The sequence below is a fragment of the Phaethon lepturus genome, unplaced genomic scaffold (assembly GCF_000687285.1).
Source record: "Phaethon lepturus isolate BGI_N335 unplaced genomic scaffold, ASM68728v1 scaffold5870, whole genome shotgun sequence".
In the NCBI taxonomy this organism is placed as follows: Eukaryota; Metazoa; Chordata; class Aves; order Phaethontiformes; family Phaethontidae; genus Phaethon; species Phaethon lepturus.
The window spans coordinates 63,879-80,105 of record NW_010511084.1 but is presented as its reverse complement, the minus strand read 5'-3'; the positions used below and the strand labels follow the sequence as shown (position 1 = coordinate 80,105).

General features: G+C 39.9%; 1 protein-coding gene across 3 annotated transcripts in view; it reads right to left on the bottom strand.

Moving 5' to 3' along the window:
• Positions 1-6,258: 6,258 nt before the first annotated feature.
• SPHKAP (SPHK1 interactor, AKAP domain containing) overlaps positions 6,259-16,227 on the bottom strand; it is a 53,363-nt gene continuing 43,394 nt past the window's right edge. The window contains exons 7-11 of one of the 3 annotated variants that reach the window (XM_010282690.1): positions 13,963-14,142; positions 11,952-12,038; positions 9,902-9,954; positions 9,633-9,817; positions 6,885-7,028 (exon numbers count right to left, since the gene is read on the bottom strand). In XM_010282690.1, coding sequence (XP_010280992.1) covers positions 6,885-7,028; positions 9,633-9,817; positions 9,902-9,954; positions 11,952-12,038; positions 13,963-14,142 — 649 coding nt within the window. Of the gene's footprint in view, positions 7,029-9,632; positions 9,818-9,901; positions 9,955-11,951; positions 12,039-13,962; positions 14,242-16,227 lie in introns of all 3 variants that reach the window. The other 2 variants (XM_010282697.1, XM_010282682.1) reach the window with 2 other exon arrangements.

Genomic DNA, 16,227 nt, shown 5'->3' with positions numbered 1-16,227 from the left:
TGCTGTTTGCAGGGGAGCAGCAAAGGGGTAGAGCTGCCTGGTCTTCTCCATCAGTCTTGGAAGAAGGATGAAGAAACAGAGTATAGGATTGAACTGTGTGTGGTGACTGAGGGAAGAAAGGAAGTGTAGAGCCAGAGAATGACCTTGAAGGTATCTTGTTTGTATTGTATATCTCTGGGTGGTTATGGACTTGACTTCTAAGTGTTGTTAAATTTAACAGGCAGTTACTAGTGCTGGTGTGTTCTATCTCTGAGTGTTTGCCAGCATCCTTGTCTGTAAATGAAGAAACAAAAGTGCCTGTTGTCACTTGACAAAGATCCTGGTTGTTCCAAGTAGTGTCGTACTGTGGGAGAACTAAGCAGTGTGCTGCAGATCATTTAAAATTAAACTTTTACCAGTAGGCAAAGTGGCTGATATTAATATTACAGCAATGCTTGTGGTGTTTCCTGTTACCTTGTGTAAAGACTTATGATACCAAAAGGCTATCTCGGTAATCCAGAATTGAAAGGGGCAGGAAGGGCAGTGCAGTTCTGTGTTACTTTAGAATTGCCCAGTGTTCTTAGTTTGCACCTATACTTAGAGTGACATGGGTGATTTCTGCTTAACAAAAATGGAGGAAAATTAGTGTAATGAAATGTGCACAAATACTGATAAATAGTTAAAAACTGGAATTTGATTTGCTGTGAAACCATCACAAAGTGAAAAATTCTTTGGGCTGACATTAGGAAGTAGATTTTTTTTTTTTTTTTTTGCTTAATCTTTCAGAATGAGTTATGTTCTGTTGCCTTTTCCTTTATGATTCTTCCTCTTACGCTATGCTAGTGATTCCGTGAATCAAACATTTGTAATAGCTTTTGGCTTTGACCTCTTGTCCTATTTTTATGCAAAATTATAAGTTTGGGTTTCATAGACCTAAGCATTGGACTGGGAGGCCATCTGGGCTCCATTTCTCCCTTAATTCACTGGGTGAGTAGCATTGCTTTTCAGGCCAAGTTATCCAGGTTTCCTGCTCAAATATGAAATACTTTCACATCTGGTGTGAGTCACTGCACTGCTGAAAAGTGTGTTGACTTGGCGCCTCATAAGAACTCCTATAGTACTTGAGGTACCATCATATGAGTGCTTTGATGTTAGGCTCTCTGCACCTTGGTTTACCCATATGTAGATTTAATAAATTGAAGAGATCTGCATTAGAAGTGCATTGTATAGATGTATCATCCTGAAACCATTCTGTGATGGATCCCTTTCTCTAATTCCACTTCAGTCCCCACAACCAAAATAGCATATGAGTGTGCTCTAACTCTATTGTCTGGTGCCTTTCTAATCTTATCAAAGCATTTGGCTTCTACATACCTTGCACTCTCCATGTTGCCACTGTAATCACCGAGTGGTTGGAGCAGGATGTGGCTTTCAACATTCTCCTGAAATGCTGGCAAGCTTGTTTCACTGTGCCCCTATTGACAAGGACTACCTCAGGAGGCTCCTGAAGTGTGCTTTAGTAAGGACTGTCACAGTGGCAGTCAGATGTGCTGTATTGTTTCTGCCCTGTAGACCTCTGAATCCTTCCAGTATATACCTCCGTGAATATACAAGTTTCTTCTTCCAGGAAAGAAGCCTTTAGCTTGTCTCATGTAGCTTCCCCAGGACAGAACATTCATTTTGCAAGACAAGGACGAGGATTTCCATGTAAGCATATGATGTGTGCTTGGACTCTTGATATATGTTTTTCGCATCTTTTGCGATTCAAATTATTTTCTGAATGGGTGAGGATAATAAATGCCACTTTTAAAACATGAGTGGGTATGAGTATTGTGAGAATTTAGTTTTTGGCTCCTGTGTGGTCATTTGCATTTCCTGGGTAGTTAGTGAAAGGGTATGAAATATATCCTGCTTGGTTATATTTTCCAGTTTGCTGCACTTCACTGTCTAATTTTCAGCTGAAGCTGGGAGGAGGGCACAGTATCCATCAGCCAGACCTGTCTTCACTGCAAATTGTTTTAATTAGTTTCATAGTCCGGCTAATTTAACTGTCTGTCCTGCTAAACGCTGTACAGCTGCAAGTTGCTTTCTGAGGGACTGTTCCTCGCGATGACTGGCTTTAGAATGCGTTTGAAAAACTGAAGTAGTGGCATTATGGATTCGCTCATACTTAGCAAAGATTTCGGCATGGCTCTGGAATGAATTAAAATTCTTAAATTGGCTAGTATGGGTATGCTTTCCTTCTCAGCTGGAATTTATTTATTAAGTAGCTCATGTGGGCTCTTTGTTTCAGTGGAGTGGTGAGGTTTTTTCCCCCGACATTTTGAAAGTCTGAGTGCACGATTCATGGAGACATTCCTGTGCTTGTTTGTAATGCGGCTCTGTGTGAAACTAGACAACAGTAAAGTCAGCCTCTCCAGAAGAGTCATCTGCTGAATTTAATAGTAATAACTGTAAACAGGTGACCATTTTTATCATAGACCACAATAAAATGTTTAATTTACTGAGGACACTAGGAAAATCTTCAGTGTTATGACAAAATGGAGGAAGACTATAGTTTTTCAGCTTCTAATGATCCTGACATTAAAAGCACCTTCAACAAACCAAGCTAAAAATTAAAGTTTTAAGTAATTATTTGTCAACAGGTAATTCTCCTGTGTTTGAATTAATGTACCTACAGGCCAAATTCTGCTCTTCATTAGGTGGGCAGTAGAGCCAACACCAGGGTGGAAGGCACCTTTCCCTGAGCCCTTCTTGCAGAGTAAGAAAGTGAGGGTGGCAGCCCCGGCTGGGACCAGCACTGCAGCAGGTGCTGAGGCAAATGTCTGCCTCTCCCATGGGTGGCCTCTGGTGGCCAGGGCACCTCCTGAGGTATATGTATATGGGGAAAAAACCTCATAAAGGATGTCAAATTACTGCCCCGTCAGAGCTGCGCTGTGCTTCACCTCCTTGGTCTGCTTCTGAGAAGGTGCACTTAAATGGGTTGTACTGTATTTGGATCCAAACCAGTATTTTTGCATGGAACTGCACTCATAGTGTTTGTCTTATTTAGTAAATTGTGCTCCATCTCTTTCAAGTACTTATCCAGCTCCCACTTGAACCTACAAGTTTTGCATCCTCTCATTTGATGAAGTGTCACCTCTTTTTGTCCACTTTGAATCTGGCTCGTACGAGTTCCATTTGTTGGGTCCAAGCTTTTTTGTTGTATTTTTTTTTTACATTTGTTGTATTGAGAAAGATAGTGAACAGTGACCCTCTCATATTCACAACCTGCATCATGGTCATGTACAGAGAGGCTGAACTGCACATAATTTACTGCGAGATTTTTAGCTAAAATTGTACATTGTATGAAGTTCTCATTTACATGTATTTAAAGTTCACTTCAATTTTTTTTTGAGCCTACATTTAATAGTGGACAAGTCCTGTTCCGATTTACTCATCTGTGTTGGTTTCCTCTTCCTTTTAGCAGCAGAAATACCTTTACACCTAGGCAGTAGGGCAGGAAGTGTCTGTGCAAACTTAAACAAGCAGAAGAAACTCCTGAACTACTGTCTCCCCTTATATTGCACTTTCTACAATATAAATGTTACTGTTGGTCTATAACGGGGCCTCATTTTTTTTCGAGTTCATTAAAGTATAAGAAAATCCTCCTATCATTTTGTAAAGCCCTGAGCAGCCTTCTCTCGGTGGGGAGCCATTCCGCCCAGCCACGGTGATCGCCGCCTTTCATACCTGTTCAGTCCCGCCTTTTTACTCCGGTTGCCCGGGGAAACGGCACGTCCCACACGTTCCTCGGTGCCCATGCGACGATCGCAAGGTGTCCTGGGTAGCACGCGGCTCTGTCCCCTCCCTCCACGTGCGGTTGGCGGCGGGAAGCGAGCTCTGGAACAGGAGGTGGGTGAGGATCCGTGTTGCACGAGTGGTGTTTGAGACAAGAAGCCCGCACAAGTCTGCCTTAGGCCACCACACATTTACTGTTACTTCTAGTGTTTGCCCCTGGAAGAATGTGGTTCCACACAGTGAGTTCCCTCATGGTTCTCCTTCCTGTCTCTGCCCCATGCCCCCTTTTGCAGGTACTGAAAGCAGCTAGGGTGAGATCACAGAATCAGTAAGGTTGGAAAGGACCTTCAAGATCATCAAGTCCAACCATTAACCCACCACCACCACCATGCCCGGTAAACCATGTCCCGAAGCACGCTTCCAGTCATGGTGACTCCACCACCTGCCTGGGCAGCCTGTTCCAATGCTTGACTACTCTCTCAGTGAAGAAATTTTTCCTAGTATCGAGTCTAAAAACCTCCCCTGGTGCAACTTCAGGCCATTTCCTTTTGTCCTGTCGCTAGTTACTTGGGAGAAGAGACCAACACCCACCTCACCACAACCCCCTTTCAGGTAGTTGTAGAGAGCGATAAGGTCTCCCCTCAGCCTCCTCCAGACTGAACAACCCCAGTTCCCTCAGCTGCTCCTCACAAGACTTGTGCTCCAGACCCCTCACCAGCTTCGTTGCCCTTCTCTGGACACACAAAATAAATATGGAACGCTTCACAAATTTGCATGATAAGAGATTTGGTATGTTTGGAGTTATTCTGGGGCTAATTCTCAGGGATGAACGTGTCATTTATCTTCATTTTACTGTGATACTAAGAATGTTATGATTAGCCTTGTCTCATCTGAATGAGGTGTGGAACCTGAGTAAGGCCATAGCTTTGGTACTGAGGTAAGACCTGGAGCTCGTTCTGATTTGGTTTTGGTCAGATTTTTCATTCGGAAACAGAGCTTTGAGAAGCTACAGGGATGACTTTATAGGCAAAAAAAAGCAGAAAGGACCCACATTATAACATAAATTTATTTCTGAATAAACTGCAACATTAAGAACTACTGTACAGTGAAACTGCATCACACTGTTACAACTCTGTCATATTTGTGCTTTGTAGGGTAAGTAAACATTTATTCTATCACAGCAAAAAATTGTATACTGACAACTAACTGTATTTGGTTTAAAAATAAATACACTTTCCCATTTATTAACTCAAACCAAGCACTTTAAGTCTATAATACTTGGTGCTTTTCATTAACTTGCAGCCTCAGAAATGCTGAGCATTCAGTTGTCACTCGTGGGTGGGAGTTATGCATGTTCAGCAATTCTTAGGAGCAGGCCCAGTGACTGCACAGTTACCCTCAGTGTACACAATAAATTGATCTTTATCTTGACAGTAAAGTGACCTTCACTCTTTTGTATATACTGCAGAGTAGATCTAGGATTACTCATGTTGATTAATGTTCCATGTTAGATTTTGATTCACTAACAATTTGTATTTTGTAACAAATGAGTGATGCAATCATGCAAGTTTTAGGAATGATTTTAAAGATAAAATTGAGAATATGGCTCTTTTTCATAAATTATTTAAAACTACTTCAAAGATTTCAAAAATATTTAGTGCAAAAGGTTAGGGTTTTTTTTTTCAAGAAATATTACAGAAGCATATACTGTTATGTGGAAAATAAAACATCTCTTAAATATTTTATTGGGAAAAGCAGGCAGGTTTTTTATTACGCTATCTGGGGTAGGGAGAGAGGGAAGATAAATATTTTCAAAGAAACAAATTGCAGAAGAGCTGTGATGTGATGTGAGAAGTTACATTTACCTTTAAATTCAAAACCAATCTCTTTGGCAGAGTCAAGAGAATGTATCATTAAGTGCATGATACTAACAGATCATCTCAACAAGATGTTGAGGTTAGTATATCATCTTATCAAACAGTTCTATAAATGCTATAGTAATGTGAACTATCACATATAGTCCAAACTTTTATATTCAAAATGAACAAGTATGCTGAAATTTTAACAATCATTTTGCTCTCTTTTAAGTTATAAAAATTAAGATTTTTATGAAATGGTACTCCTTTCAGATATGCATTTCTTCACCTTATTAGCAATTTATTTGATTAAACTAAAATTTAAATAGTATTTTTTCACTGCTTTTAACTGATATGTAGCATGTTACATAGTGCTTTAAACAGAAGCATTTTAGATAACAAATGTACTATCATTACTCCCTCTGACCAGGTAGGGACACTGAGGCACGGAGGTGAAATGACTCGTCCCAAGGTATTGTGGCAGGTCTGTGGTGGGATGGGGCTCAGAAACCTGCTGCCTGGGGTGGCAGAGCTGTGCTGTGTGATTCGCCAGGTGTAGCTGTGCTGAACTGCTCCACCTCAAAATGAAAAGGAATGAGTTTTTTAAGCATAATAGCTGAGAGTCTAGATCTTATTTCCTTGAGAAGACGACAGGAATGGAGAACAGCTATGAAAGAGAAATAATCACATGGAAAGAAACTAAAATGTGTTTTCAGCAGATTTTTATTGTGTTGTCTAACTGCAAAGGTGTTAAGTGTTCGAAAGCTTCTATCCCACCCTAGCAGACTATGGGGATTGAAAAAAAATAAATCATTTATCTAGGGACATGGGTGTCTCTAGGCATCCTGGGACACACTCTGCTTCTAATAGTTAAACTGTACAAATATTGGTGTTTTAAAACTGAATGTTAGTGTACTGTCCCATTTTAGCTGATTGATTTAATCAAATTGATGAAAACAGAACATATTAGATACTTAATTAAGCCTTTACTGTGTAGTCCATTAATTCAGAAGGCTAAAAATTAACCCCCCACCCCGCACAGTACCTCCTATAGCACAGTATGTCAAGAGTCCCTCATGATATGGAATGATACAATACACCTTGGTTTCACTTTGCTCCTTCTTCAGCTGTGGAACGGGTGTGTGCTGTTTCTGTAGAGTTTTAGTATCTTTGCTCATTTTATTCAGTGACGTTCGGAAATCAGAGCATTACACAAACCACTGCTTATTTAAACTGGAATAAAACAAAATGCTGAGCAGGTGAACTTTCTTAACCCAATTCGAGAAGCCAGTCGAACAGGCTTGGTGTCGTCTCTCTTCCTTCCTCACTGAGCTTGCAGTACTGCACCACGGCATGAAAGATATCCCCCACTTTCCATGACTTCCGTTGAACTAATTGCACAACATCTAAAAACTGAATAAAAAACCACACTTAGGATTTGGTTAATGTTTTGCTAAGGTTTTGTTAAATGAATACACACAAACTGCTGTATGACTATCTTCTGTAAATTCACTGCTCTGTGAGGGAGTGGATACGGTTCACCACACAGCAACATAAAGGTTCCTTCTATTTACAAAACTTCATTTCTGAAGTTCTGTAGCTCCCTAAAGACTGGTTGGATCTCATGACATTTTCTAAATTAGCTGCTCTCATCAATTATGTCATATTTATGGCAATGTAAGTAGGAACAGTGAAAGCGAGCATGATAAAGGATCACAACTTTCCTTGTTATCAACAACTCGCTGTCAAAATAATGGAAGTGTGACTATATATTTTAAAGAGAAAAAACACCCCCTCTTCATTACCATTAGATGTATTTTAATTTATATTTAATGTTCTTGTATTTCCACATATACATCCCAGGGTCTTTCAATATTCACATAATACTGGTGAGAGGGAATTCTGGGTAAACTTCTGTCACAGGAAGACATTTGCCATAACTGTGGTTGAATCACAGAGAGGATCTATATTTGATTTTATTTTTTTTTAACTTCCAGAGGTTAAATATATGTTCTTAAGCAGCTGTAAGAAGTCCTGAATTTTGTCCACTTTGTACTTAATAATGGGCTTCACAGTGTCACACATCCGGTTCCATATTTTTCTGAAGCACATAAATGAAAATCAAAGCTTTTCATTTCTTTGAATTTCACAATCAATATCTAATTAGCTTGCTCCTTCTACGTTTCCAGTTTTAAACCACACCAGAAAATATTGTGTCTCTAGTTAGTGTAGCTGTTTGCTATTTACATACTGAAGCCTAAACTTTTAATATGTATTTTAATGATATTTAATAGGCACGCGATTTCCAAAAGCACTGTTGTAGGCAGGATGTGCTTCATTATTCTCTAGTGTATTTTTGCAATTGAATTAACTGTTTGCCAAAGCACATGGGTAAAGCTGACAGCTGTTTCTTTAATTAGATGCAATTTGGACTGTTGCTGCTGAATGCATTTTAAATTATGTTTATGATTCCCAAATGCATGTACTCAAGAAAATCAAACAATATCTCTACTACTCAAAATGATCTTCCCATCGACATTATTTTAAAAGACCAAAATACTGATTTGTAACGCTTCTTTCATTAATTGATATGAATACTGTGACACTTTTTGTAAGCTTTAAGGTTTGAGCCATTCTTGCTGATCTTGGAAAAGGGGCTGTTTTCGTTATTCCTGAAATGTTGTAGGTGGCATTTGGTTGTGTCTAGAATGGAGCACTAACTAATCATGGAATAGAAACAATCTGCGCTTCTTGTGGCCATTTTGGATTTAAGTGTTGCTCTTGGTGCTCTGGCTTGGACTAACACCTCGGAAGCTTTCTTGGTGCTAGCAGTTTGTGTCTGCCTCTCTCTGGAAATAGACTTTCAAAATGGTGGTTGGCAGAGGCTAAGATACACCTGAGCAGGACCAAAAGACTACTGGCACACATAGTGCTTTTTTATTGCTAAGACATGGGACATGCTTCATTATTTCCATACAATGATGCAAAATATTTCAGTCAGCCTAATTCTCCAAGTAACAGATGTGTGGTTGCAAATGCGTCTCAACTGGAAACACCGGGTGGTCACTGCCAGGCCTAAAACTGTCTCTCAAGGTAGTAATAATATAAGGATATGCCTATACAGATAGGTCCCCCTTGCCTATCCTCTGAACTTTTGATCAGCTCTGGTGCAGAAGCCTTGTAGTGTTGGTATGTGAGACACTGAACCTGACCTAATATGGGTTATCTTTATTTTGCAGGTAGTCTCTTCTGTACGTTTGAGCAGTGGGCCCATTCCTTGGCGAGCAGCAATCTTTTCCTGCCAGCACAAAGTGACTAATAAGGCCGATGCATTTGGCCATGGTAGATCTTGTGTAAATGTAGGAGGAACTGGCAGGGCCCTGTGGTGCCCGGCTGTATCCTCAGCTGTAGTAATTTATGAACAGCCAGGCACACGTTCAGACCTGCCTGAGGCTGCCCTAATCAATGTTGCAGGCAAGGTAGAACCTGCATAAGGACTAAGGAATTTCAAAGCTGGAAATCCTAAGTCCAGCTTTTGTCTCTCATCATAGTCAGCTCTTACCAAGTTCTGCTACTTGGTAACGGTATGTGTGATGTCCACACACAAATGATAGTTTTATTTTTAAGCTATATGCTTAAACTCCATGTAAGCCCTCTGCAGCTCTTCAAATGCAGTCACATAAAGGACTCTTACTGTTAATTCTGCCTTGGGCATTGATACTTAATGCATCATTGATAAGAAAAAGTGAACAGATTCATCAGAGCATGTTATAGAGGCTTTGGAGAAGGTCTCATGGTAATATGTTTCTTGTGCCATGGACAATCTACTAAGTATTTCACATACCTTAAATTCTGACACATTTAATCCTCTTGCTTTCTGTAATAAACAGTAGTATTGCTGTCTTGCTGTAACGAAGATGTTTTTGCATCTGCTCTTAAGCTCAGTAACTTCAAGAAATCATAACTGCTACTGTGATTGAAGTGAATTAATAGTATGGCAAATTCTGTAAATACTACCTTTTCAATTCTGTTTTCCTGAGATTTCTTAAAATAAATGGTTGGAATTCCAAGTTCAGAAGCGGCTATCCACTGCAGGGTGGCTCGCAGTTCTGCATCGGGGCACTCTGGTTCCAGATCAAAGTTTATCACCAGTAGGTCCTTTTGACAATTGGCTGTTCCCACTGAAAGCCCAGAAGTACTTTCTGCAAAAATAATCCCAACAGTTACTGTGCAATTACTTGTGTTAACTTCAAATTGTATGCTTTAATTGACATGGTTCAACTTACCCTCTGTATTTTCTGTCTGTTCTTTAAGGAAAACCTTTTCTTCTACTAATTCACTTAGAAACAAACAACAACAAAGCTTATTAGTGATATTTAGCAACAGTCTACAACATTGCTTTATGATGGATAAACTTCTCCCTCAATGTAAGACCTAGAAAACTGCAAGAAAAATGTTACATAGGATGAAATAATAAAATGCAGAATATATTTAATGTATTTAATATGTAAATTGGGAAAAGCTATGGGAAGAGCAGCATTATTTCCATAATAGGATGAAGTACTTGTACTGGTTGCACTCTGTATTACATTCCATCAGGATCTTTGTATATTTTCACAATGACAAGCAAATGACATTATAGTAAGACACAACAAGTCTTATAACCTGGGGGATAATACTGAACTTCTAATGTCTGCATTTTGCAGTGCTGTACTCCCTGGCTGAATCTTTTCCAGTCTTGCTTTCTAATTTTATCTTTCATAGTTAAATAAAATCATAACTACTAATGACTTCAGCTACTGCCAGTTTTAAATACATTAGCTATTTGGATAAACAAATTCTGTTTACACCTTGCAAAAATTTCCAAAATCTTCATTTCTTATGCACCATCTCTTTCCCGTTAAACTACAGGAAACAAACTCCTGGCATCTGGTCACTGCCTGAGCTTCCATTTCTGAACGCGATATTCATGCTCATGTATGTGTGGCAGGAGACTGTAAATTCACTATTGAGGTCACAGCTATTGCATTCATTTCTTCGCTTCTGGAGGGAGAGCACTTACAGTACACATTCCCAGACTATCCCATTCTGCCCTCAATCAGGGGGAATGCTGCAAGTGTAAGATTTTGTTTCTCGCATGGGAGGATGCTACTCTTACCACCCTCGTTCGCAGGATTTCAGAATCTCCACCAAGGCTTCAAAGAACCAAGATGTTATATACTCGTGCAGTGGTTACTGCAACATGTGCGAGGAAAGAATAAAATGGCAGCATGCAGTGTATGGTTTGTCATGACTTAGAACCGTAGGTGCTTAATAACTTCCTTCCCACCAGATTTTTTTCCAGTTTTCTCTTTGAACAGCAGATGAGTTCTGTGCCTTAAGTTTGATTTGTGGAAGTACATACTTCTCACATCTATTGGCTAACACCTGAGCATAGCCCCTAAAGCTAACAAGGGGAGTCAGAAATGTATCCCTTTGGTCCTCAGAAATATGAGGGGAAGGGGTCATCTTTAGGAGTGTGTGTAGAAGGTATCACTGCCTATTGTGAAAATGCGAATGTTTTAACAAGGTTAGTCTCTAATTGGCAGCTGGGAGAGAATGTGCATAACTCTACAGAAATATGAATGCCCCCAGATTTCTTGGAAAAAAAACAGCGTCTTGAAAGCAGGAAAGCTGTAGTATAGTCTGGTAATGAGCTGTGAAGATTTTCTGATATCACCAACTTCACAAAGTTCCCATGATCAATGTCTGATGTACAGTCCGTACACTTCTGCGGTGGCTGTGCCCTGACTGCATCGTGACATTGACCAGCTGGCAGGTTATACCAGGTTTCAGGGTATCAGAATCTTTAGGCAGGTGCTTGCACATCTCTTGATAATTTTATTGCAGGCTCAGTAGAAACATGCTCAGAAACAATAGGTAAGATGTACTTTGGGCCAAATTATTATTATTGGAAAGAATTCTGTAATTTTTTTTCCTGATTTTTTTCCTTATTTGCTTGACCTTACTTACTATTCCACTAGAGCTTTGACAATATTTTAAGTTATTCAGTGAAGAAAGTTCACACAATGGGAAACTAATACTGCAGAAAACTGTCTTTCAGGCAGAGTGGTTGGTAGATCCATATTCTCTTGAGAGCCAGCTGGGCAGGTTTTCCTGTAATCTTTCACTGTCTAGTGCTGTCACTCTGCAGAGACACCGGCATGTGCTTTTTTCTGAAACTAATGGCAGGCTCAGCAGCAGGTGCAAAGCAGGGCTTGGCACATTTTAGATGGTGTAAATGATTTGCAGTTAAAATTAGACTAAACATCAAGTCTCACTTCAGTGACTACTTACTTAATCATAGGAGAAGATGGCACGTTCTCCTGATAAATTTCCAGGTCCATAATGCCAAGACTGCTAGTTGTACTGCTGTTGCCATTGCTGACAAAGCAAAAGTTTAGATATTAGTGCCAAGCTGCACTGAACATGTCTCCATACATCTTTTTTTAATTTATTATGTACAAAGCAAAGTGAGGAGGCTGCCCCCGGTTATGCAGAGTTACACAAAATCAACTGTGCTCAGCAAGTGGTTCCAAGAATGAAGCACACTATTCTGCTCAAAATAATGAGGCTTTTTTTAAAATAGTTCTAGATGGACCATGTATCAGGTGATGCTGTAAACTAGAGGAAAAAAAGAAGTGGACTATTTTCTTGTGAGTGGCTTATGCAATGAATGTTTGACCTCAAACAGAAAAGCAGTCTGCTTTTCCTGCTCTCATCCTCAGGCACAGAGATGTCCTGGAAAAAACCTGCAGAGATTCAGATACCTCTGAATGTGGTGAGTTCAGAGGTAAGGCAAGTGGCAGGGCATTTGGTTGCTCATCATACGACTTACCTGGTGGGTTACTGCACGTCTGTAACCAACAGCAGTTTCAGTGTATTACGTCATACCCCCAAATACTATCACAGATCTGATGGAACCCTCAGGTACAGTGATGGCCCCATATGTTTCTGACTACTCTGAAAGACTGAGTTTTTAATTAAAGCCAGTGCTCATTGGGGCCAGTAATATGTAGAAGTATTCTCTTTGGCTTCTTCACGGCAATGAAGTATTACATCTGAGAATATTTGGGAAAAAAAAAAAATTGTACCAGTTCACTTTATAACATCATTAGAAATTTGACAGTGAGTGTTTATGCAGATATTGTAATAGTCTGATGAACAGGTTGTGAATTTGCTGGCTGCAAGCCAATTAGCACAAACAAGTTCTGTGTGGCAAGTCAACTTGAACCACTTAAATTTTACTGGAAAAGCAACCGATAGTATTTTTCCTTACATTAGAAGGATTGACTAGGCAGTTCCTTTTCCCATCAGGTTTTTCTCAGTCAGTGTCAGTACACTGTGCTTTCAGACTTGCTGTAGCAATTTCTGTTTCAATGCAGAGCCAAAAGGCGCAACACATTAGCTCTCTCTGACCGAGGACTTTGTTGAAGGTTTATAATATAATAATGGGATGAATGTCTACCCACACTGACAGGCAAGTTTTGTTCAGTATTTTTTCAACTAGCTAACAGTGCTTTCTGACAGAGCCTCTTCCTCTTCCTTGCTTCATTACCATACTATCTTTCCTCCTTGTCATCTTAATACCCAAAAGAAAGATGTAATTACTTGACAATAGTTTGAAACCTAATCTAAGAGCATGTGAAGAAAAAAACCTTGCTCAATTTGAATTTGTGAAAGAGCTGTGAAAGTCAAACTAACATCACTTTATATAAACTCTAAGGACTAGATAACATCTTTAAACACATGTCCTGACTTGAATAGGAGCAAAAAGCAGCGCATTGCAATGGGAGCTCTGGAATTTATGCCTACTCAGGGGGAGATCAGCCATCCTCTGTTGATCTGCTCCCCTGTGCCAATCTAAGCAGATCAGGGCTCTATCTCTGCTCTTAGTACACAGATACCTGGTGGGAATAGCAGTCATCTCAGTCTCAACTAAGGACATGCCAAAATAAACATTACACAAATAGTAGCAAATAAATCAAAGGAAAGACCGTAGCAAATATCTTGTCCGATGGCCCTTTCACTGTAGGACTGAGGCACTTCAGTGATGCCAGGAAGTTTTTTCTTTGTCTGAATCTGGCTGCTAATAAAGAAGACCTGTCTGAGAACCAGAATGTGGCTAATTTTTTTCCCTTTAAAAAAAAAAATAGAGAGATGAACTCTGTCATTAGGCTTTCTTATATAATTCTATTATTCTGAATAAATCTCGAGCTGTTGACCCTCATTCCTGATGCATGGTAGTCACATCATTGGCTGGGTTTATTAGACCATACTGTATACTGAGAACAGACAATATGGGTACCTCAGGGATCGCTCACTGAGTTGTAAGTAGCTACTTGTGTCGTCAGGATTGTCCTCATCGTTGGCTAGCTGGGACCAGCTGCCGGTGCTTTCTTCACTGCTGCTGAGATGGTTTGGAAATTCTTCAGCTGTTTTTCTCTCTCCTATAATTTCTGTATCTGGTCTGCTCTGAGGACTGTTGCTGGTAGGGTGACAAGGAAGGCACATTGATATTGTAATATAGGCAAACAAACCGGTGCCACCAATCTTCAGGCAGTGCTGCTCATTAAAGTCAAACAAGCTGCAAAATTATACAGATGCAAGAGATTGGACAAGCTTATAATTTATACATGGAGTCTGGCTGAACATACAGTCTGAGATGCTCTAAAAAAAAAGGATCTTCTGACTGCTATAAGCAAACACAAACCAAAGTAAGCCTTATACTGAAATATGCATAGAAGAGGTTTAACTTTTACAAAAAGGTTTTACATGTACAAAAAGGACTGCTCACTGCAAAGACCTATTGCTTAATGCACTTCAGTCAATCGGCGTTTGAAATATGTGGTATATGTTAGTGCAGAATGACAGCATTTCTTGGAAATATATATTGGCACTAAATCCCTGCCCTACTAATGGGTGAATAAGTTTCTTGCCAGGGTTTTCTACTCTGTTAGCATTGTAGATCCAAAAGAGTTCTAGAAGTAAAAGTAGGAAAATATTGTGGGTTGTGAATCACTAATGACTCTTTGCCTTCTGGGTTTCTTAGGGTCTTTGCTGCTTCAGTTGGGGAAGGACAAAGTGTTCTCACCTTCAGACTTTTATATGTAGTTATGGATCAGGCACCCTGTCTTCAGTTAGAGCAAGAGATCGCCTCAAAAATTCTGTTGCTCCAAAGTAATTAACTTAAGAACAAAGTAATTAACTTAAGAACATACTGTGACAATATCATTGTGAATGTCTCCATTTGCCATGCTCTCACTTAGGACAACTGAGAAGTTGCTGCATTGATGCTGGATGCTAAGGAGAGAGGCAAACTCCTGGACAGGGAGAATAGGACTCATTTGCCTGATGGCCTCTGCTCAACCAGGCTGTCAGCTTCTGTCAAATAACTGCGCCTGTCATCCCTGACCCCTCAGGTACAAAACTCATCATCTGTAGTAACACAAAGGCACTGAGCAGACAGGTCGCAGGGTAGTGGTGTTATTTATATTTTTAATACAGGGCAGGTAGCACCTAGTACTTGGTCCAAAACATGAGAAATTTTTGTGGGCATTGTTACTTGGCATTTTTGGGTTTTGTTTGATTCATTATGCAATTACATCTCAGACTAGTGATGCTTTGAACTGATAGTTCCCTACTTCTGAACAGTCGGTTGGAATGGTTTCTCTGTATCTGTGACAGGACTGGGTCTGTTGCACTGTCCACGTACAAGAAACAACTGGTTTTTTTTTGCTTGTTGAAGACCTTTTCCCCAGGCTTCCATGACTTTTTTTTTTCTTCCCCCCCCCCCCCCCAATTGACTATATGTCAGCTTGATGTTTTGCCTGGAGTCCTATGTGCCTGTATCTACACTAGCAAGTAATTTCATGTGGTAGGAGTAGATCAAAGCAATTGGTGCTGACACTTCTATATGTACATTATATATATTTTTGGGCTTTTACTTCAGCCTAGGCTTGGTCCAGACAGCCATGCCACAAGTGGTTCAAATCCATGTGAAGAACCACTGGAAGCTTTGCCCTCTCAGTAGGGGTAACAGCACATCTGGTACACACTTGTGCAGCTTCTAGTTGAGATTCCTTTAACAGAAATCTGAATTGCATGCTGCAAACAGAGCCGATACATGGAAATGGAGACAAGTTGATTCAGAACTGTGCTGCATTGCTGAACCAAAATGCTCATGTGGGTGTAGCCTCTGGGTACTAATTCTGCCCTACCAATCCTATTGCTTTAAAATTCCCATAGCCACTTAAGGAACTCTGCATCAAAGGCAGAGGAAAAGTTGTTATTAAAGGACGCATAAACTATGCGAAAATAACTTCATTTTCAGTCAAGATTTCAAATAGGTATATTTCTAAATGTATCTTATTAATAGGTATTTTAAGCAGGTTGCTTTCAAAGGAAGAGGAAGGTTAGTGGGGGAGAGTTAGCATGAAAGAATAGCAACACTATCATAATTATCCACCTAATTACTACCATACACAGGAAAGTACATCCTTTCTCACTTCAGGCGAAGCTTTGTCAAAAGCCAAAACAGAGCACTGCCTAGAATAAAGTGAGCTACAAAATT